Raw genomic sequence first — 23,229 nt, 5'->3', positions numbered from 1 at the left:
TGAAACTGAAAGACACATACACAGAGTTACAATAAGGAGATAGAGCAGAATCTATTATGTTTTAGCTGTAGAAATAAAAAGGCAGGGATAGCTATCATGATCTCAGACAAAGCAAACACAAAAATAGACCTAATTAATAGAGATAATCAAAGTACATTTTGCTTTAAAAAAAGTATTATAGAAAACCCCTCCTGGATCACTTGCTTGTGTCAGAGGGACTTATATAGTTCAATGAAACTATGAGCTATGCTGTGCAGGGTTCCACAAGACATTCATATCATAGTAGACAGTTCTGACAAAAGGTGATACACTGGAGAAGAAAATGGCAAACCAGTCCAACGTCTTTCCCAAGAAAACCTCATGGGCAGTACTTAAAATGATAAAAGATATGAAAAATTATAAAATGATAAAAGAAGAACCCTTCAGGTTGAAAGGTGTCCAACATGCTGCTGGGAAAAATTAGAGAAAAATGACAAGTTGCTCTAGTACTAATGAAGCAGCTGGGCCAAAGCTGAAAGGAAGCTTAGCTGCAGATGTGTCCAGTGATGAAAGGTAAGTCTGATGCTATAAAGACCAATATTACATAGTACTATGGAATGGAAGATCTATGAACCAAGGTAAGCTGGATGTGGTCAAACAGAAGATTGAAAGAATAACTATTGACATCTTGGATGTCAGCAAAACTTCACATAAAAACTACATATACTACTGTGAACAAGAATCCCTTAGAAGAAATGGAGTGGCCCTCATGGTCAGTAAAAGGATAAGAAAAGCAATACTGGGATGTAATCTCAAAATTGACAGAATGATGTCAGTTCAAATCCAAGACAAACCATTCAACATCACAGTTAATACAAGTCTATCCTCCAACCACTGATGCCAAAGAGGTCAAAGTTGAGCAGTTATATAAATACCCATAACAACTTTTAGAAAGAATAACTTTAAAAGACATTACATTCATCATAGGGAATTGAGAAATCAAAAGATAGAATAAGCAGCAAGTTTGGCCTTGGAGTACAAAATTAATCAGACACTAATAGAGTCTTGTCAACATAACTCACTGGTACTATATTTTTAAAAACTTTTGAGTTCCATATTCTCTCTTTCCCTCCTTCATTTCCCTCCTCCTTCATTGAGAAGGCAAGCAATTTTATATAGCTTATACATGTGCAGTCATGCAAAACATTTCCACAAAAAATTGGAACACTGATGCATTGTTGGTGGAGCTGTGAACTGATCCAACCATTCTGGAGAGCAATTTGGAACTATGCCCGAAGGGCATACCCTTTGTCCCAGCAATACTACTATTAAGTCTTTTTTCCCAAAGAGATCATAAAAAGGGGAAAAGGACCCACATGTACAAAAATATTTATAGCTGCTCTTTTTGTGGTGGCAAGAAATTGGAAATTGAGGGGATGCCCATCAATTGGGGAATGGTTGAACAAGTTGTGGTATATGAATGTAATGGTATTCTATTGTGCTGTAAAAAATGATGAGCAGGCAGATTTCAGAGAAACCTGTAAGGACTTGGATGAACTGATAATGAGTGAGATGAGCAGAACCAGGAGAACATTGTACACAGTATCAACAACATTGTGTGTTGATCAACTGTAATAGAACTTGACTCTTCTCAGCAATACAATGGTCCAAAATTGTTCCAAAAGACTCATGTTGGAAAATGTTCTCCAAATCCAGAAAAAAAAAAAGAACTGTGGAATGTGGCTGCAGATTGAATGATACTATTTCTACTTTTTTTGCTGTTTTTCTTTTTGGGGGGTTTCCCCTTTTGCTCTGATTCTTCTTTCACAACATGACTAATGCAGAAATATGTTTAATGTGATTGTACATATATAAACCTATATCAGATTGCTTGCTGTCTTGGTGAGGGGAGAGGGAAGGAAGGAGGGGAGAAAAATTTGAAACTAGAAATCGTAGGAAAATAAATGTTGAAAACTATCTCTACATGTAACTAGAAAATAATAAAATACTTTTGTGATAAAAAAACATTTCCACATTAGTCATGTTGTGAAAGAAAACACAACACCCCCCCCCCAAAAAAACCCAAGAGAAATAAAGAAAAAGTATATTTTTTCATATCCTTTCAAATTCTATTTTACCCTCTTGTTCTAGAATATCAGGGCAGCTTTGATAATTTCTTGAAAGATGATGTCTAGGCTATTTCTTTGATCATGGCTTTCAGGTAGTCCAATAATTCTGAAATTATCTCTCCTGGATCTATTTTCCAGGTCAGATGTTTTTCCAATGAGATATTTCACATTTTCTTCTATGTTTCATGCTTTTGATTTTGTTTTGTTGTTTCTTGATGTCTCATAAAAGTCATTATATTTCACTTGCCAAATTTAATTTTTAAGGAACTTTTTTTCAGTGAGCTTTTCTACCTCCTTTCCCATTTGACCAATTCTACTTTTTAAGGAGTCCTTCAGTGAATTTTTTACCTCTTTTCCCATTTGGCCTATTCTACTTTTCAAGGCATTCTTCTCCTCATTGGATTTTTGTGCCTCTTTTCCCCAGTGGCCTATTCTGTTTTTAAGGTATTATTTTCTTCCATATTTTTTGTGCCTCCTTTGCCAAGCTGTTGACTTTTTTCATAATTTTCTTGCATTGCTTATTTCTCTTCTCATTTTTTCTACCTATCTTATTTGATTTTTAAAATCCTTTTTGAGCTCTTCCATAACCTGAGACCAATTCATGTTTTTCTTTGAGGTTTTGCATGTAGCATTTTTGAGTTTATTGTCTTCTTCTGCGTGTATGTTTTGATCTTCCTTGTCATCATAGTAACTTTCTATAGTCAGGATTTTTCTGCTGTTTGCTCATTTTTCAGCCTTGATTTTTAACTTCATGCCAAAGTGAAGCTCTGCTTCTAGGCTGGAGGGCACACTTTTTTTAATAAATAAAAATGTTTATTCCTAAAAAAGCCTAAGCCCTATGAGGGCAGGAAAAAAAAAGAAGGAAGTCTCTTATTGGCCTTTCTATTGTTACTCTCTTGCTGTTGTCTATATTATTCACTCCTTCGTTTCTGTTCGTACTGTTTAAGAAACAAGTAATCACTTCATTTCTGGTTTTCTTTCTAAAAAGATTTTAGGGCAGCTAGGTGGTGTAGTGGATAAAGCACCGGCCCTAGATTCAGGAGTTCCTGAGTTCAAATCTGGCCTCAGGCACTTGACACTCACTAGCTGTGTGACCCTGGCCAAGTTACTTAACCCCCATTGCCCCACAAAAAAAAAAAAAAGATTTTAGACTCCTCTTTACTATTGAACTACCATTTTTATCCCATGTTGTTAAGCTAATATCTGCAGGATGGGTCACCCTGGACTGTATCTTCAGGTCCAGTGCTCTCTCGATCACATTCTTCCATTTCCTATACATTTCTGGTGGGGTTGCATTAGTCTTGCATTAATACAAAATCATCTCCATTATATTCAAAGATCTTTCTCCTGATGTAGGACTTTTTGGTTCTGAATTTAATTGTAACTAGTACCAGAATTGGTATTTGAAGCCTTGGTTGTTTGTTTTTCCTGGAGGGGATCTGTGAAATCTTTGAATTGGAATTGCATTTTCTAGGTTCAGAAGTTCTGACCAAATCATTTTGACTATTTCCTTCATGATTGTGTTCATTTCTTAAAATTTTACCTAGTTCTATCCTTCTGGGAGACCTATGATCCTTAGATTGTCTTATATACCCTGTCTTTTAGTTCAGTACATTTTGCTTTGGCAAGGGTTTCTTTGAATGTTATTGATTTTTACCTCACTTCTAGGCTGTCCTTACCTTTTGTGTATTTTCATTCCTTATCCATCCTCTCTTTTATTTTCTTTGGGGAGGCTTGCCATGGCAGAGTCTGTGTTTTCTATTCCCTTAGCCTGGCAATTAAGAATAATGAACTCAAGCTCACAATGTAACAACAGATAACTCTTTCTTCACTTGCCTGGAAACTGTCTCATTGAAGTGCAGTCCAGATTCTATTGAGTATCTCTTTAGAATCCTCTTCCTGTTTTCATCCAGATAAGACTTTATTCTAGCCTCTCAGGAAACCAAATAGATTTTTTCCTTAACTTTGTTTTCTTTTAAGTCATCACATAAAACTTTCCCCCTCCAGAATATTCTGTACTTGCCAGCTTCTCACAGATTCTTTGCAGAATTTTCTTTAGAACATAACACTTATATCAGTTCTAATGAGAAACAAATTTCCCATCACCATCTCTCATTTTCCTCCATAGATCCATACCTCACAGGTAAAACAGAAACTTTATTCCTGATTCCACAGGGAGATGCATTCCATAGTAAGACATTTCTCATCTTCCATGACTTTTACATGACATATTCCATGACTTTTGGTGCTTTAGGAGTTGGTGATATTCAAGGATGTAGCTGTGGACTTCACCCAGGAGGAGTGGGGAAGGGCACACTTTCTCAAGCTTCAAGGTTTTTGTGCAACTGTTTTCAAAGCTAGTTCTGAGGGTCTGTACGTTTTCAGTTCTTCCAAAGTGGTATGATCTATTGAGAGGTCTGTTTACTACTCTCCTGGACTATACTCTGGTCTGGAGTGACCCCAAGCAGTGCTTTCTGCTCCGGAACTGTGGCCAGGGTCCCTGCTCCCCCGCATCTTTGAGCTGTAGTATGCTAATGATCCTCCTCACCCTGGGGCTTAAACCAAATCTGAGTGTGAGCAATTCAACAGAGTCCTGCCACCAGTAGCAACAAAGAGAGCCCTGTAATTTACTTTTTTTTTTTTTTTTGGTTTTTGGGTGAGGCAGTTGGGGTTAAGTGACTTGCCTAGGGTCACACAGCTAGTAAGTGTCAGAGACCAGATTTTAACTCAGGTCCTCCTGAATCCAGGGCCGCTGCTCTATCCACTGTGCCACCTAGCTGCCCCCCTGTAATTTACTTTTAATTGGTTGTCTGACTCCCTAACCATCTGTGGGCTAAGAGGTTCTGAAGCAGTAACTGCCACTTCTGATTCAGTTCTTTTTGATGTCAGTTTCTAGTTTGGTGAGGCACAGTCTGCACTGGCATAGCCTGCACTAGACTGACTGTGCTTCACTCTCACCTCAGTACAACAGACCTTTACTGTCAATCTTCTAAGTTGTCTTGGGCTGGAAAATTGTTTCATCTTGTCATGTGGATTCTGTCACTCCTGAATTTGTTTTGAGGCATTATTTTAAAGTTATTAGGAGGGAAATTTGGGAGATCTCAGGGAAGTCCATGCCTTTTATCCACCATTTTTGCTCTGCCCCTCTACCCCCAACACTCTTTTTCTTTCAACAACCCAAAAGGTGACTCTACACATGGATATCACCAGATAATCAATATGGAAATCAGATTGATTTTATATTTTTCAGCCAAAGCTGGAGAAGCTCTATATAGTCAGTTAAAACATGACCTGGAGCTAACTATGGCTCATGACTTCTCACTGGAAAATAAATTCAGACCTAAAGTGAAGAAAGTTGGAAAAACTATCAGACTGTATAGGTATGAACTAAATAACATCCCTTATAAGTATGAAGTAAAAGTGATAAATAGTTTTAAGGGATTAGATATGATAGATTGTAAAACTGCAGACAGAGGTTTACCATATTGTAAAAGATGCAGTAACAACAACAACAACAAAAATCCAAAGGAAAAGAAGAGCAAGAAATTGAAATGGCTGTTTGATGAGGATCTACAAATAACTGAGTAAAGAAAAAAGAGAAAGATATACCCAACAATGCAGAATTCCAGAGAATAGTAAGTAGAGATAAGAAGCATGGTTTTTTTAAAAATAAATAATGAAAAGAAATAGAAGAAAACAGGAGAATGGGAAAGACAGGAGATCTCTTCAAGAAAATTAGAACTCTCAAGGGAATGTTCCATGCAAAAATGGGTATGATAAAAGACAAAAATGGTAGGAACTTAACAGAAGGAGAAGAGATTAAGAAGAGGTGGCAAGAATACACAGAACTACAGAAGAAAGATCTTAACAGCATGAAAAACTACAATGGTGTGATTACTGATCTAGAGCCAAACATCCTAGAGAATGAAGTCAAGTGGGCCTCAGAAAGCATTGCTAACAATAAGCCTAGTTGAGGCAATAAGATTCTAGTTGAGTTATTTAAAACCATAAAGATGATGCTGTTAAAGTGTTCACTCAATATGGCAGCAAATTTGGAAAATACAACAGTGGCCACTGGACTGGAAAAAGAACAGTTTATATTCCAGTCCTAAAGAAGGACAATGCCAAAGAATATTCAAATTACTAAACAGGTATGCTCATTTCACATGCCAGTGAGGTTATGCTTAAGATTCTACAAGCTAGACTTCAGCTATATGTGAACCAAGAATTACCTGAAGAGCAGGCTTATTTTCAAACTAGAGACCAAATTGCCAACATTCACTGGATTATGGAGAAAGCAAGGGAATTCCAGGGAAAAAAATCTACTTCTGTTTCATTGAGTAAATAAAATGTGGCAGGTCCTCAAAGAGGTGGGAGTATCAGCTCATCTTACTTCTCTCCTGAGGAACCTGTATGTGGGCCAAGAAGCAACAGTAAGAACCAAACATGAAACAACTGATTTTAGTTTAAGATTGGAAAGGGAGTACAACAAGACTGTATATTGTTTCCTTATTTATGTGACTTTTATGCAGAGTACATCATGTGAAAACCCCAGGCTGGATGAACCAAAAGCTGGAATTAACATTGCTAGAAGAAATATCAACACACTCAGATATGCAGATCATATTCATTCTTTTGACAAAAAGTAAAAAAGAATTAAGAAACTTCCACCATTAGAATGCAAGCCCCTTAGGGGCAGCTGTGTGGCACAGTGGATAAAGCACCAGCCCTGGCCTCGGTCACTTGACACTTACTAGCTGTGTGACCCTGGGCAAGTCACTTAACCCTCATTGCCCTGCAAAAAAAAAAAGTTATAAATAAATAATTTTTAAAAACCAAACAAAAAAAAAGCAGTGAGGAAACCAAACTGTTGGGTTTTTTACAGATTATGTGAAGGTATACTTAGAGAATTCAAGAGAATCAACAAGTAGAAACAATGAGAAACTTTAGCAAAGTTGCAGAATTTTTTTAAAAAGACATAAATCACCAGAATTTCTTTATGTTACCAACAGAGTCCTGAAGGAAGAGACACAAAGTAAAGTTCCATTTAAAATAACTACAGATATTATAAAATGCTTGGAAGCCTACCTGCCAGGAATTACCTGGACTATCTGAACTACCTACCAGGAATTATATAAACAAAATAACAAAACACTTTCCATACAAGTAAAGACAAATATAAATAATGGGAAAATATTAATTGATTATGAGTAGGCTAAGCCAATATAATAAAAATGATAGTACTATTTAAATCAGTTTACTTATTCAGTGCTATTCAAATCAAACTACCAAGGAATTATTTTATAGTGCTAGAAAAAGTAGTAAAACAGCTAGAGGAACAAAAGCTCAAAAATATAACAGGAATCAATGGAAAATGTAAATGAAGGAGGCTTAGTAGCACCAGATCTTAAACTATACTACAAAACAGTAACCATCAGAATAATCTGGTACTGGCTAAGAAAGAGAATGGTTGATGAATGGAATAGATTAGTTACACAATATACAGAAATAAATGACCACATTAACCTAGTATTTGATCAACTGAATTGATTGGAGCAAGAACTCACTATTTGATAAAAATTGCTGGAAATCCTGGAAAGCAGTATGACAAAAACTAGGCATAGACCAACATCTTATACTGTGTACCAAGATAAGTGCAAAATGGGTAAATTATTTACATGTAAAGGGTTATGTCATAAGCAAGTTAGGGGAGCACAGAAAAAAATACTTGTAAAATCTATGGATAGGGGAAGGGTTAATAACTAAACAAGAGAAAGGATCATAGGCGGTAAAATAAATAATTGATTACATTAAATTTAAAAGATTTAGCTCAAAATCAACAAAAATTAGAAGAAAAGCAGAAAATTGTAGGGAAATTGTACATTGGATTTCTCTGATAAAGGTCTCATTTCTTGAATATATAGGGAACTGATCCAAATTTATAAAAATAAGAACTATTCATCAGTTAATAAATGGTCAAAGGGTATGAGCAGGCAGTTTTCAAAAGAAGAAATCAAAGCAATAAATAATCATATGAAAAAATGGTCTAAATCACTAATAATTAGAGAAATGAAAATTAAAACAACTGTGGATATATGTTTGTGATGGAGTACTATTGTGCTGTAAGAAATGATGAAGGGGAGACAGTTTCAAAAAAATCTGGAAAGACAAGAACCGATTGCAAAGTAAAGTGAACAGGAGCAGGAGAACAATGTGCACAATAACACGTGAAGGGGAAGGCATTTGTAAGTGGGAGGAGAGTGGGAGAAGAGGGAGTAAAGGCCTTCTACAGAGGTATTTTGTAAAAATATTATGTTCTAAAAATTGTATTGTAAAAATAATCAACTGAAAGATTTAGCTACTCTGATCAATATAGGGTCTTACGTTGAAGAATGCTGCTCACCTCCAGAGAGACAACTGGTAAATTCAGAGTACAGATTGAAACATCCCTTTTTCCCTTTTATTTTTTAGCTTCCCCCTGCCCCACAACATGGTCAATGTAGAAATATGTTTCATATGACTTCATATGAGTATTCAGTATTGTATTTCTTGTTCTTTCAAAAAGTGGAGGAGGGACTATAGGGATGGAGAGTATTTTTAGTTGAAAATATTTTTTAAAAAAAACAGAGAAATAAGTGTCTTTTTTCCCTGTCCACAGTTATCTCTTGTAGCTCTATTACCTGACACGTAGTCTATAAAACTATTTGAATTTTATTTTTTTCTCCCTGCTCCTAGAAGACTACAAGTTCCTTGACAATAAGGAATGAAGTTGTGGTGGGTTTGTTTTTTGTTTTTTAAACAGTTATCTCCTAAAATAGTTCTCTGCCCATAGAAGGTGCTCAATAATCACTTAATGAGTTGAATTGTATCCCATTGGGAACATTTTTACAGCGTTAGCCTTATATGTGTTTATATTAACCTGAACAATGTGATTTTCTCATTAAGCCCAAGCCTTTGACTTGGATTTACTACCTGAGACTATCCTTTTATTTCAGGTGAGAAAGATAGTTGGCTACTGTCCACAAGTTAATGCTCTTCTGCACCATATGACAGGGAGGGAGATATTAATCATGTATGCTCGGCTCCGAGGAATCCCTGAGACTCATATCCAAGAGACTGTGGAACAGATTCTTAAGATACTACTAATGGAGCTACATTCAGACAAGCTTATAGAGACCTATAGGTGAGACTTCTTCCAGGCACTCTTTCCCATGAAATTTTCCGTATGAATGAAAACAGTTCTCATCTGAAGGATCCTCATCAAGCAATTTGAGGTACAAACACTTTGGCCATATAATCCATGCAGGTAGCCTTCCCTTGGACAGTATGGTGATAGATACCTTGGCAGCTATTGAGAGATATCTAAAGACAATGAAGATTAGTTAAGAAATAATATCCTGGACCTTATCTAACTCTTTATGGGAGGAAATTCAAAAGGGAGAATTCTTCTAAAATAAGCATTTTAGAGGGCTTTTATATCCTGAGAAAAACATCTTTTTTTTCTTGTGTTGCTTTCAAGTACAGCAGGGCAGCTTTTTTTTTCCACAGTCATTTATAATTTCTAATTCAGCTTTGTTTTCAGCTGCTCCCCTCTTTTGCTGCCTCTCTGTAATAATGGCAGGTTTTATCCTTCTCAAGGTCATTAAATATATGAGCAAGTATAAGAAATAATCCATTATAGTGACCTCCTTCCATTACCCCTTCTCCAGTAATGGCCACACTGATCTAAGGCCCATTGGCAGTTTTGACCATGTGCTAAGAAGTTTCTTAAAAGAACAATAAGGGGCAGCTAGGTGGCACAGTGGGTAGAACACCAGCCCTAGAGTCATGAAGACCTGAATTCAAATTTGTCCTCAGACACAGAAAAAAGGACAATCATAACTTTGATCAGTTAGCACCTCCAACCTTTAAAAGCTAGTGATGAAGCAGGACTGCTGAGAAGTAATATCAGAAATGGAGTTTTTATTTTCTTCCAGAAGCAACTGCAATAAAATTGCATTGCTACTTCATGATTGTTCTCTGACTTTCATGTGGATGTTGATGATTATAATACTATATCAGTTGCTGGTGTAAGACCAAGAGCTTGGCAGGCCTAGAGGATTATTTCCATCATTTGGAAACACCCAAGGGAGCCCCAGCAGCTATCACTTCTCATATGCTCAGTACTTAGAACAGTGTTTATCACATAATGTTTAAAAATGTTTATTAACAATCTCAATGTCTACATACATCTCAAACTATACAGTGTCAAAGATATTCATTCCAGGGTCAGGTACAAAGTAGGGTACAGTTCTTGACATTTCAAATGAAAATATTGGCAAACAAAAAGGATAGATTGCAGTTTGCTGTTTTTGTTAGATTCACATCACATCATGCCTGTTACTGTGTCCCTTAGGACTTTGGAAAGGATTCCCTGTGAATTACTGCCATTTACAATCTCTTTTCTCTATTTCCCTTCCACCCGCCTTTTTGCTTCATTCCTCATGGAGTGGTGGCACTAAGCAGAAGCTGAGCAATGCTATTGCCCTAGTTGGATTTCCATCAATCATCTTCCTGGATGAACCATCCACTGGCATGGATCCTGTGGCCCGACGTCTACTCTGGGACTTGGTAACACGGACCCGTGAATCTGGGAAAGCCATTGTCCTGAGCTCCCATAGGTGTGGACCAATCCCTTGTTCAGGTGCTATAGTGGAGATGATGGGTACTTTACTAAGGCCAAAAACATGGATTGATGTCATTCCTGGAGTCCTTAAGATCACCGGGAGAAAGAACATTCTGACAGAAGGAGTACATCAGGTTACTTAGATGTGGGTCACTGGGCTGTGGTCTCTAGAACTTGGAACAGAGGGAATCTGAAGAGAAGTTTCCATGGCAAATTTATTCATCTGCCCCTTCCTTTCAGTGCTAAACACACTGATACTGAGAACATCTGTTCCCTAGTCATGCTCCTGGTCCTGGGTACCTTGCAATACCAAGCCTGGCCTCTCCAGAGATCAAACATAACCCCTGTCTATGTCTGAGCCCCAGACTTCCCATTGAATAGGAATCTAGCCTTGATCTTTTTTGTCTCCCCAGCATGGAGGAATGTGAGATGCTGTGCACTAGACTATCCATCATGGCAAATGGGAAGCTACAGTGCCTAGGCAGTCCTCAGTATCTCAAGAACAAGTTTAGCAAGGGATATACCCTAGTGGCCAAGATCAAGAGGAATAGTAAGGAGACAGAGCTGGAACGTTTCAAGGAATACGTCATGGTGGCCTTCCCAGGTACTACAGCTTGCACACAAACTTTCTCTGTGGGGTCCCTTGAAGTGCATGTTATTCCCAGGAATTCCTTAGCCCTAATTTTACTGAAAAAGAAGATGGGGTACACAGTCTGTCATCAGTTCATGTAAGCTATCTCTAACCAATTGTAGTGTTACCTTAACTTTGGGAATTTGACTAGAGTTGAATTCTTGAAAACACTTAACTATGAGCTAAGCAAGTGTCTGCCACACAAATGCTAACCACCTGCTTCTTCAGTAATGCATTCAAGGAACGTAAAGAACCAACAAGTATGAAGCACAAAATAAAGTGGATGACTATTCATATACCTAACCTCTCAATATTCTCCCATCACATATTTCAGTGCATGTAATAGAATGCCAGTCATACAGAGCTAGCTTACATGTGCCCATCCTAGGAACACAAAGCAGGGAGGATAGCAGCTCTGTCCACAGTTGTGACTTCCTATGTCACTCTCGGAAGTTGCCATAGTGCTCATTTTGCCAGGCTTTTCAAAACCTCTCTGCAGCCCCAATTGTGATCATGGAAGTGAAATTGCTGGTAATATTTCCAGTTTCCTCCAAGTCCCACTTTTTTTTTTTTGCTGAAATAACTGTCTTCTTTAAGCTCTGTCTGTATGTTAGAGAGCCAAAGAAAAAAGCAACCAGTTTCAACCCCTAAATTGAAGACTACTAATTAGCAACCTAGCCACATACCCTGTCTTAGCTATTTTTAAATGCCCTAAACTCATAGGATAATAAATTTAGAGCTGAAAAGAGCCCTAGCAATCTAGTCCAAGCTCCTAATTTAATAGATGAGGAAACTGTGCCCTGGTGAAGGTAAGTAACTTGGGGAAGGGTAGGGGGAGGTCCCAGCAAGCAAAGATAGCATTTGAACAAAAGTCTTCAGACCTCAGATCCAGAACATCAGTGACAATGCCCCTTTCATGGGGTACAATGGGATATTCATTATTCAGGTCAGATGAAGAATAATTCCTTGACAATTTTTACCTCTTATTTTGAATACTAAAGCAAATCAGACTGCTGATTCTTTTTTTTTTTTTTTTTGGTGAGGCAATTGGGGTTAAGTGACTTGCCCAGGGTCATACAGGTAGTAAGTGTATAAAGTGTCTGAGGCCAGATTTGAACTCAGATCCTCCTGAATCCAGGGCCTGTGCTCTATCCACTACACCACCTAGCTGCCCCTAATTCTTTATTTTTTTTTAATTATATGATGATTACACATATATAACCTATACCAAATTGCTTACTTTCTTAGGAAGATGGTAGGTGAGGGAGAGCAGGAGAAAATTTGGGACTCAAAAATTTTTAAATGAATGTTAAAAATTGTCTTTACATGTAATTAGGAAAAAATTTAATGCTATATTAAAAATCATGTGAACGTGATATTAGATAGTCTATTATTGTCATGGATAGGGATAAAAGCAATCTTTTAGAGAAAAGAAACTATAAATATCTTAATACAAAATTATTTATAATAGCCATAATAGCTAGTATTTATATAGCATTTTAAAGTTTGCAGAAATCTTTGTATATATTATCTCATTTAATCTTCGCAATAATCCTGTGAGATAGGTGCCATTATTATCCACATTTTGCACTTCAGGAAACTGATGAAGATACTGATGAAATTACTCATACAGAGTCAGTCAGCTACTAAATATCTGAGACTGGATTTGAACTTAGTCTTCCTGACTTCAGGCTTAGTGCTCTATCTGCTGGGCCACCTAATTGCTAGCATTTATATAGTTCTTTAAAGTTTGTGAAGTATAATATCTGATATGATCCTCTAAAGAACCCTGTGAAGTAGGTGTTATCCTCATTTTCAGGTAGAGAAATTGAAGTTGACAGAAGGTGATTTGCCCATAGTTGTGCAATTTAAAAAATGTAAAATTGAAAGAGTGGGAGTGAGCAAGCAATGATGTTACTTCATTATTTAAAGGATCCATGAGTTCAGTGGCAGAGATGCTGCTGCACCAGGACTTTATGCAGTACTGCAAATGGCAGCCCTTGTTTGCCTTAATAGATGATTTTAAGACGTTTTTGTGGACATTAAGATTCATCATCTAGTGGTCAAGACTTTTCAAGAACAACTTTTTCAGAAAGTAATAATTAACATTTTTATAATGCTTTAAGGTTTTCTAAGCACTTTACATGTATATTCCATTTCCAAACGTAGCTAGATCAGCCCTCACATAGTAGAAGGCCTATATTCAATGCTTTATCAACATGATCAAAACTGCCAAAGTGTACATTTTTCTAGCATGACCTACATGCCACTAATTAATAATTGAAATAAAACTATAGTAGAGAGACCCAATCTGATATAATATATTTATAAATGTCCAAGTAGAATGTGCAGTGATAGTTCCACATTCCAAATGACCCTAAGGTCCAACTAGTATATAAAATGCAAGCACTTCTAGTACAATATTTAATAATAATGGTGATAACAAACATTATTGCTCCACCACTGATCTTATTGGGAGAGCTGCTAGTTTATTCCCATTACAAATAATGCTTCTTCTTGTTTTTAAATAGATATTAATTATCATTTTGGGGGTGCAGCTAAGTGGCTCAGTGAATAGAATGCTAGACCTGAAGTCAGGAAGACATATCTTCAAGAGTTCAAATCTGGGCTGAAATACTTCCTAGCTGGGCAACCCTAAGCAAGTCACTTAACCCTGTTTGCCTCAGTTTTCTCATCTGTAAAATGAGCTAGAGAAGGAAATGGCAAACTAGCCCAGGATCTTTGCCAAGAAAAGCCCAAATGGGGTCATGAAGAGTTGGACATGACTGAAATGACTCAACAACAACTATCATTTTAAGAAAAGCCCCATATATTCTTATGTTTTCTCATGTTTTTAATAGGAATGGGTGTTGTATTTTGTCATTCTGCATATTTTGATATAATCATATGATTTCTGTCTTTGTTATTGATATGGTTTGTTTTGCTTATAGTTTTCCTAATGTTGAACCAGGCCTGTATTCCTTGTATAAATCCCACCTAATCATAGTGTATGATCTTTGTGGTATAGTGTTATAATCTCCTTGCTAGTATTTTTATTTAAATTTTTTGCACCAATATTCATTAGGGAAATTGATGTCTAGTTTTTGTTCTCTGTTTTTGCACTCTGTGCTTTAGGTATCAAAACTGTATTTGTGTCATAAAAGGAAATTGGTAAGACTCCTTCTTTACCCATTTTCCAAACAGTTTGTATTATAGTAGAATTAATTATTTTTTAAACATTTGGTAGAATTCACTTGTAAATTCATCTGGACCTGGGAGTTTTTTTCTTAAAGAGCTCATTTATAGGGGCAGCTAAGTAGCACAGTGGATATAGCACCGGCCCTGGATTCAGGAGTACCTGAGTTCAAATCTGGCCTCAGACACTTAACACTTACTAGCTGTGTGACCCTGGGCAAGTCACTTAACCCCAATTGCCTCACTAAAAAAAAACAAAAAACTTGTTTATGAATTGTTCAATTTTTTTTCTAAGATAGGATTATTTAAATATTATATTTCCTCTTCTGTAAATATGATCAATTATATTTTTGTAATTATCCAGTTAACTTAGATTGGTCAGTTTTATTGGCACATAATTGGACATGATAGCTCCTAATAATTGCTTTAATATCTTCTTCGTTGGTAGTGCCTTCATGCTTTTCATTTTTGATACTGATAATTTGGTTTTCTTCTCTTTAAAATCAAATTAAACAAAGCTTTATCTATTTTATTGGTTTTTTTTTTTAATAAAACCAGCTCCTAGTTTTGTTAGTTCGGTTTTTTTACTTTTTACTTTCAAGTTAATTAATCTCTCCTTTGATTTTCAAGATTTCTATTTTGTTGTTTAAATGGGGATTTTTCATTTATTCTTTTTCTAGGTTTTTTTTTGGGGGGGAGAGGCTGGGGAATGAGGGTTAAATGACTTTCCCAAGGTCACACAACTAGTAAGTGTAAAGTGTCTGAGGTCAGATTTGAACTAAGGTCCTCTTGAATCCAGGGCTGGTGCTTTATCCACTGCTCCACTTAGCTGCCATCTAGTTTTTTAAAAATTATATGTCCAAAGGGTTGATCTCCTCTTTCTCTTTTTTTTTATTGATTTAAGCATTTAGAAATTTTTTTTAATTCCCTTAAGTACTTCTTTGGGTACATCCCACAAACTTTGGTATATTGTCTCTTTGTTGTCATAATATTTAATGAAATTACATTATTATTTCTGTGATTTGTTCTTTGACCCATCATTATTTAGGATTAGATTAGTTTCCATTTAATTTTTAATCTTTGCTTCTAAGACCCTTTACTGAATGTAATTTTATTGTGTTATGATCTGAAAAGGATGCATTTAATATTTCTGTTTTTCTGCCTTTGTTTGTAAAGTTTATGTGCCCTAATACCTGATCAATTTTAGTGAAAGTGCCATCTACATCTGGGAAAAAGTTATATATTTTTCTATTCCTATTCAATTTTCTCCATAAGTCTCTCATGTCAAACTTTTCTAAAATCCTATTCATCTCCCTAACTTCTTTTTTTATTTATTTTATAGTTAGATTGATCTACTTCTAAGAAAGGTAAATTGAGGTTCCCCACTAGTATTGTGTTACTGTCTTTTTCCTCCTATAATTCATTTAACTTTAATTTATATGCTGGGGCAGCTAGATGGCGCAGTGAATAGAGCATCAGCCCTGGATTCAGGAGTACCTGAGTTCAAATCCGGCCTCAGACACTTAACACTTACTAGCTGTGTGACCTTGGGCAAGTCACTTAACCCCAATTGCCTCACCAAAAAAAAAAGAATTTATATGCTGTGCCATTTGTTGCATATATATTTAGTATTGATATTACTTCACTGTCCATGGTACCTTTCAGCAAAATACAGTTTCATTGATTATTTTAATTAGGTCTATTTTTGCTTTTGGTTTGTCTGAGATCATGATTGCTATTTCTACCTTTTTTACTTCAGCTGAAGCATAATTGATTCTGTTTTAGCCCCTTATTTTAATTCTGTGTGTCTTTCTGGCTCTAGTGTGTTTCTTGTAAGCAGCATATTGTTGGATCCTGGATTTTACTCCATTCTGCTGCCCACTTCCATTTTATGGGTGTTCATCCCATTCACAGTTATGATTGCTAAGTGTGTATTTACCTCCATCATGTTTACTCCCTCCTCTCTCTCTCCCTCTCTCTCTCTCTCTCTCATTTTATCCTATATGTTCTTTTTGGCTTCTGATCACTGCCTCTCTTGATATGTCCTCTTTCTTATCCCCCTCCCTTTCTCTTAGCCTCTTCTCTTCCTACTTCACTGTTGAGTAAAATAGATTGCTATATTCAAATTAGTGTGTGTATACATGTGTTTTTGTGTGTGAGTATATATATATATATATATATATATACACATACATATATACACACACTGTATATATATATATATATATATGCATGTATATGTTTGTGTAGAGATAAATATACGGGATTTTTCTTTTTTGAAACAGTACAGATAATAATGAAGTTCAAGAGTTGCTCTCTCTCCTGCCCTACTATTTTCTCCATCATTATAAAAACTCTTCCTTACCTCTTTTATGTGAGATATTTTGCATCATTATTTGCCTTCCTTTCCTTTTCTCCAAATGCTTCCCTCTTTTTCAGCCTAACATTTATCTTTTGAGATTATCCCAACATAATAGATTCACATCCATGCTCTTTTTTAAAAAAAAATTATTTGTTTAGCATTTTCCCCTAGTTACATGTAAAAAAAATTTTTAAACAATGTGTTCCAAATTTTCTTCCCATCCCTCCCTAAAAAATAAAGCAATTCAATATGTTATACATGTGCAGTCAAGCAAAACATCTCCACATTAATCAGGCTATGAAAGAAAACAGACAAAATAACTTTAGAAAGGGGAACTAACAAAAAAGATATACTTCAATCTTTATTCAGATACCATCAGTTGTTTCTCTGTAGATGAACTGCATTTTTCATAAGTCCTTCTAATAGCATCTGGCTTATCATTCTTTCGCACTTACTATTGCTAACTGTATTACCTTCCATCCTATTCCCTCCCCTTAATATTTACTCTATTTTCTATCTTCTTTCACCCTATCCCTCCTCAAAAGTTTTGCTTTGTACTAACCCCTCTCCCAATATGCCCTCCCTTCCTTCACCTCTCCCCCTTTATCCCCTTCCCCTCCCACTTTCCCTCAGGGCAAGATATATTATTATACCCACTTGAGTGTGTATGGTATTCCCTCTTTGAGCCAATTCTGATGAGAGTAAGGCTCACTCACTCCCCATTCTTTCCCCATCTTCCCCTCCCCTCCATAAGCTTTTTCTTGTTTCTTTTATGTGAGCTACTTTACCCCATTCCACCACTACCTTTCCCTTTCTTCCAGTGCATTCCTATTACCCCTTAACTTTATTTTAAAGATGTCATCATGGGGCAGCTAGCTAACAGTTGACAAAGCACCATCCCTGGACTCAGGAGGCCCTGAGCCTAAATCTGGCCCTAGACATAAGCCATCCCACCCTGCCTGCCCCTCCCCTACACACAGAAAAGGATAAACAAAAAACAAACACTTTATAGATATCATCCCTGGGGGCAGCTAGGTGGCACAGTGGATAAAGCCTGAGTTCAAGTCTGGCCTCAGACACCTGACACTTACTAGCTGTGTAACCCTGGGCAAGTCACTTAACCCTCATTGTCCCACAAAACAAAAAAATAGATATTATCCCTTCATATTCATTTCACACCTGTGCCTTCTGTCTAAGTATATTCCTTTCAGATGCCCTAAAACTGAGAGAGTTCTTATGAGTTAGAAGTATCATCTTCTCATGTAGGAATGTGAACAGTTTAATCTTTTAATATCCCTCATGATTTCTTTTTTCTGTTTACCTTTTTATGCATCTCTAGGGTCTTGTATTTGAAAATCAAATTTTCTATTCAGTTCAGGTCTTGTCATCATGAATGCCTGAAAGTCCTCTTTTTCATTGAAGTCCCAGTTTTTCCCCTGAAAGATTATACTCAGTTTTGCTGGGCATGTGATTCTTGGTTGTAATCCCAGTTCTTTTGCCCTCCAGAATATTGTATTCCATGCCCTCATATCCTTTAATGTAGAAGCTGCTGGATCTTGTGTTATCCTGACTGTAGCTCCACAGTACTTGAATTGTTTCTTTCTAACTACTTGCAATATTTTCTCTTTGACTTGGGAGCTCTGGAATTTGGCTATAATATTCCTGGAAGTTTTCCTTTTGGGATCTCTTTCAGGAGGTGATGGGTGGATTCTTTCAATTTCTATTTTACCTTCTGCTTCTAGAATACCAGGGCAATTTTCCCTGACAATTTCTTGGAAGATGATGTCTAAACTCTCATTTTGTCATGATTTTCAGGTAGTCTAATGATTTTCAAATTATCTCTCCTGGATCAAGTTTCCAGGTCAGCTGTTTTTCCAAGGAGATATTTCATATTGCCCTCTATTTTTTTATTCATTTGGATTTGCTTTACTGTGTCTTGATTTCTCATGAAGTCATTAGTTTCTATTTGCTCTATCCTAATTTTTAAACAATGATTTTCTTCAGAGAGTTTCTCTACCTCCTTTTCCATTTGGCCAATTTGACTTTTCAAGCTGTTGACCTTTTTTCATGACCTTCCTGCATCACTCTCATTTCTCTTTCCATTTTTTCCTCTACCTCTGTTACTTTTCCCTCTACCTCTCTTACTTCATCTTCAAAGTCATTTTTAGCACTTCCATGGCCTGAGACCAATTCATATTTTTCTTGGAAGCTTTGAATGTAGACTCTTTGACTTTGTTATCTTCTTCTCAGGGTGTATTTTGGTCTACTTTGTCACCAAAGAAACTTCTGATGGTCTGCTGCTTCTTCTGACTTCTCATTTTGCCAGCCTATTTCTTGACTTCTAACTCCTTCTTAAAGTAAAGCACTGTTTTCAGGATGTACTGTCCCAGGTTTCAGGGGGTCCCAGGTGGTGCAATTAAGGAGAGGCTCGTTCTCGGCCTGCCTGGCCTGGAAGTAACCACAGGCCTGCTTGCTCTTTAACCCAGAAACAGAAATCTGATTGAAATCTGATTCTCTGTGGTCACAAGCTTGATGTGCCAATGCCCCTCCACTGGGCCACTGCCACTGAAGTCTGTTACTGGTTCAGAAGATGGGTACTCAAGGAGAGGCCCCTACTATTTTCCCACTGGCCAACCGTTGTACCCCCTCACCAGTCAATGAGCTGAGTTTCAGAAGTAGTCACTGTGGCTGATGGTTCTGAGGCCCTAGAGGCAAGGCCTGCCTGGGGCTGGATCTGCACTGCATGCTGTGCTCCTCTCTCACCCCAGTATAGCAGACCTTCCTTGCTGCCCCTTTTTGGTTTTGGGGGTTGGGGGATTGTTTATTTCTTGATGAGGCAATTGGGGTTAAGTGACTTGCCCAGGGTCACACAGCCAGTAAGTCTTAAGTGTCTGAGGCTGGATTTGAATTCAGGTACTTCTGACTCCAGGGCCGGTGTTCTATCCACTGTGCCACCTAGCTGCCCCCCTGCCCCTTGCTGCCCTTTTAAAGCTGTCTTTGGCTGGAAAATGATCTCACTCTGTTTGGGGGGTGGGGGTGGTTCTGCTAGTCCAGGAATTGTCTTATGGCATTTTTTTGAAGGTATGTGGACAAATCGTGGGGAACTCCAAAAGTTACAGCCTTTCTTCTACCATCTTGACTCTGACCCCCCACATCCATGCTCCTTAAGTAGACTCTTTCAAACTGCCCTATTGATGAAGTTCTTTGGTGTGTGTGTGTGTGTGTGTGTGTGTGTGTGTGTGTGTGTGTGTGTGTGTGTGTGTGTGTGTGTAAAAAATCTTTCCAACCAAAAATAACCCACCCAAGAAAATTGAGTATAATCCTTCAAAAGAAAAAAATGCATAATTAACAAAATAGAGGAAATAGAGCTGAATAGGAAATTTGACATTTAAACACAAGACTGAAAGGGCCATAAGAAGGTAAACATGAATGAGAAAATAGGAGCAATTTAATATTGTTAAATTGTTTGTGGGGTTCTCCTTTCTCTGCCATCAGCCAAGTACCTATTGGTTGTATTTCCCACCCCCACCCTCATTGTAAGGGCTCAGTAGTCAGTACTCCTGTTTCATTTAACCACTTAATATCAATTGGCTTTAAAAAGGGATATTGATTTCATTCATAGTGAATCCAACATAATCCCCATACCAACTCTCTCTGAGGACAGGAGTAAGATGGGGACTTAGGTTAACAATTTAGTTTAGTTCCTACATAGCACTGGTCCCACCAAATTCACATCCTTCATTTGGTAGCAAATGCATTTCCAAGTGAGAAATTATGTGCACACCTGACTATCTATTCTAGGAAAAGGTAAGTAAACGCATGCTTAAAACCCACATATGGCAAGGATACAATTAAAGTCTATTCTTTACATTCAGATGTATATGAGAATGGAATATTATAGCCTTCCAAATCTGTCCAGATTGGAGTGTTGAAGGGGTAGTTCTTTAGATTGCAGTGATATGGCAGCTCCAAAGATGGCTTCCCAGCTTCTCCCTTTTTATAGGAAAAGTTCACTATATTGCATGTTTTGGAGATGCTTCATGCTTTTCATAAGTTCCAAGATGGTAACTGGGTAGAACAAGGTGTTATTTGCCACTTTAATTTCCAGATATGTGTATTGAGATCTTTGAACAATGCAATTGGTTGAGGGTAATGGATGTATTAGAATGAACTGTTCTCTGGCTAATGGAGGAAAATAGAGGATCATCTTTGATGCCAGGTACTATGGGGCCATCTGAGGCTTATGAATAATTATTGATGAAGTTATTATTGGGGAGAGAGAGAGAAAGGCCTTCTCAACAAATTTTAGAGTAAAAGCAAAAAAAAACCAATTATCTGGTAAATGCTAAGATAATTACCTTGGATTGTTCTCATGAGTAATAAATCAAAGTTCTTAAAGAAGTGCTACTTTATATTTCTCTCCCCTACCACTCTTAGACTTCCATGTTTGAAATAATAACTCAGTTTCCACAGGGCAAGGGAACAAACTTCTAATACCCAAAGAACTTAATTAGGAACAAAAGTCCTTACAGAGTAATATTGAAAAAATAAATGTGTATATGCACACATATATCTATAGAAAGAAATATTTATTTTCATTCCTCAGATTGAGGAGAGATAAAAACTTTCAGTAACAAGAATCTAAGAAGCAAACCCACATATACATATAATAAAAATGAGTCACAGAAACTACCAAAAAACATTAGAAAACATTGTTCAAGTCAAAAGTTTTGTTGGCCTTTCTAAAGGCATAACCAGCTAGTAAAGAATAGCTAATGCCTATCCCCTTGGAACTTTGTCCTGGTATAAATTTTTATGATATGTATAGGTTTTCAAAAGGTTTAGGTATTGTTCTAGGGGTTAAGACATTAAGAATTGATTTATACTTCCTTATCACATTTCCTGAAAATTGTACCTAAAATTGAGAAGCCAGCCTTCTTATGTCATAGAGAGCATGTCATCATCAGTCAAATATAACTAGAATTAATCTACTACTACTAGTACAATAAGCAAACATATAACGAGTTTCACAGGAAAAAGAGGTTTTAAATTCTCAGTGTATATATATTCTCCTTTAATGTGAATAGTTGGGTTAATATCCATAATTACTTTGGATTGAAAAAAATTAATCTGCCTAGAAATGCTTTCTCCCAACCTTTTCCCTTACAAGGAGCCTCTTGCTTTTTCTCAGACAGCACAATTATACAAGAGCATCAAGGAATGATCCACTACCACATTTCAAGTGAGAATCTCAGCTGGGCAAAGGTGAGTACAAGACAATCTGAATACCACAAGAGAGAAAAACAGCCTCACAGTGAGTGGGTAATGTAGAACTTTGGGACACGTTTCTGAGAAGAAATCATTCTATTCTATATAAGTTTCTTCTCTGACATCCAACATGGCTTGCTTTATCTTCTAGGATTTCTTGACCTTAATTTTTCCCAGGCAACACTCAAGGACTATAAATTGCAGAATAGTTGTATTGGTAGAGGGAGTTTCCTACACCAAATTATAGGCCTCCCCCACAAAAAAATATTCTCTAGGTCTGACTTGAGTCCCTTAAAATATATGTGAATTCTGTGCCGAACCTTTGGGGCATTTTGCATTCTGCCTTCCTTGCCAAAGAATCCTAAAGTTTAATACCTCTCTGGAGGCCTGTCCCTTCAAAGTTTGTTGTTTCACTCCAAGAACATAAGTGGGGAATGGAGAAAGAAATACTTTCTCCAATTCTGTACCTTACTTCTCTGCTTTACCTACTTTCCTACTAAAATAACCACATATGTACTATTTACTCCTAATACACTCTTAAGAACTATGGTCTTGGGTCTCCTACACCTTGCTCCTCCAGGACCTTAAAATGATTCTGTCTGCTATTCCAAAGGTTTTTGGTGTGATGGAGAATATCAAAGAGGAATACAATTTGGAGGACTATTCCGTCAGTCAGACTACATTGGAGCAAGTCTTCATGAGCTTTTGTAATCTAGGAGAGAAAACAGAATGAAAGAGTAAAAAGAAAATAGTAACAAAAAGTTGTACAACTGGCCCTCACCATATCTACAGCTGTTGCTTATACCTGGTGCAAAGATGGAAGACAATTCAACATCTCTATTTTGTTGTATGAATGTAATAAAGAATTTATTTTCTGTTTTGAAGATTAAGGTGAGTAGCTGAAGGTACAAGTGGCCACATACAGATATGACCAAAGCATAAAAAAAGGAAATGAGAAGTGCTCAGAACCTGATACTTTTCAGTGAAATATTTACATTTT

At 36.9% G+C, this 23,229-nt stretch overlaps 1 protein-coding gene across 1 annotated transcript in view; it reads left to right on the top strand.

Annotated features, from left to right (window-relative positions):
* Positions 1 to 22,962, top strand: part of LOC122751459 (phospholipid-transporting ATPase ABCA3-like) — a 211,829-nt gene extending 188,867 nt beyond the window's left edge. The window contains 5 exon segments of the mRNA XM_043998522.1: positions 9,104 to 9,291; positions 10,598 to 10,768; positions 11,187 to 11,377; positions 22,153 to 22,226; positions 22,843 to 22,962. Of these exon segments, the coding sequence (XP_043854457.1) occupies positions 9,104 to 9,291; positions 10,598 to 10,768; positions 11,187 to 11,377; positions 22,153 to 22,226; positions 22,843 to 22,962 (744 nt within the window).
* The last annotated feature ends 267 nt before the right edge of the window (positions 22,963 to 23,229 follow it).

The sequence above is a fragment of the Dromiciops gliroides genome, chromosome 1 (assembly GCF_019393635.1).
Source record: "Dromiciops gliroides isolate mDroGli1 chromosome 1, mDroGli1.pri, whole genome shotgun sequence".
Taxonomy (NCBI): Eukaryota; Metazoa; Chordata; class Mammalia; order Microbiotheria; family Microbiotheriidae; genus Dromiciops; species Dromiciops gliroides.
The sequence above is the reverse complement of the archived record's forward strand: the minus strand, read 5'-3'. Positions and strand labels throughout refer to the sequence as shown.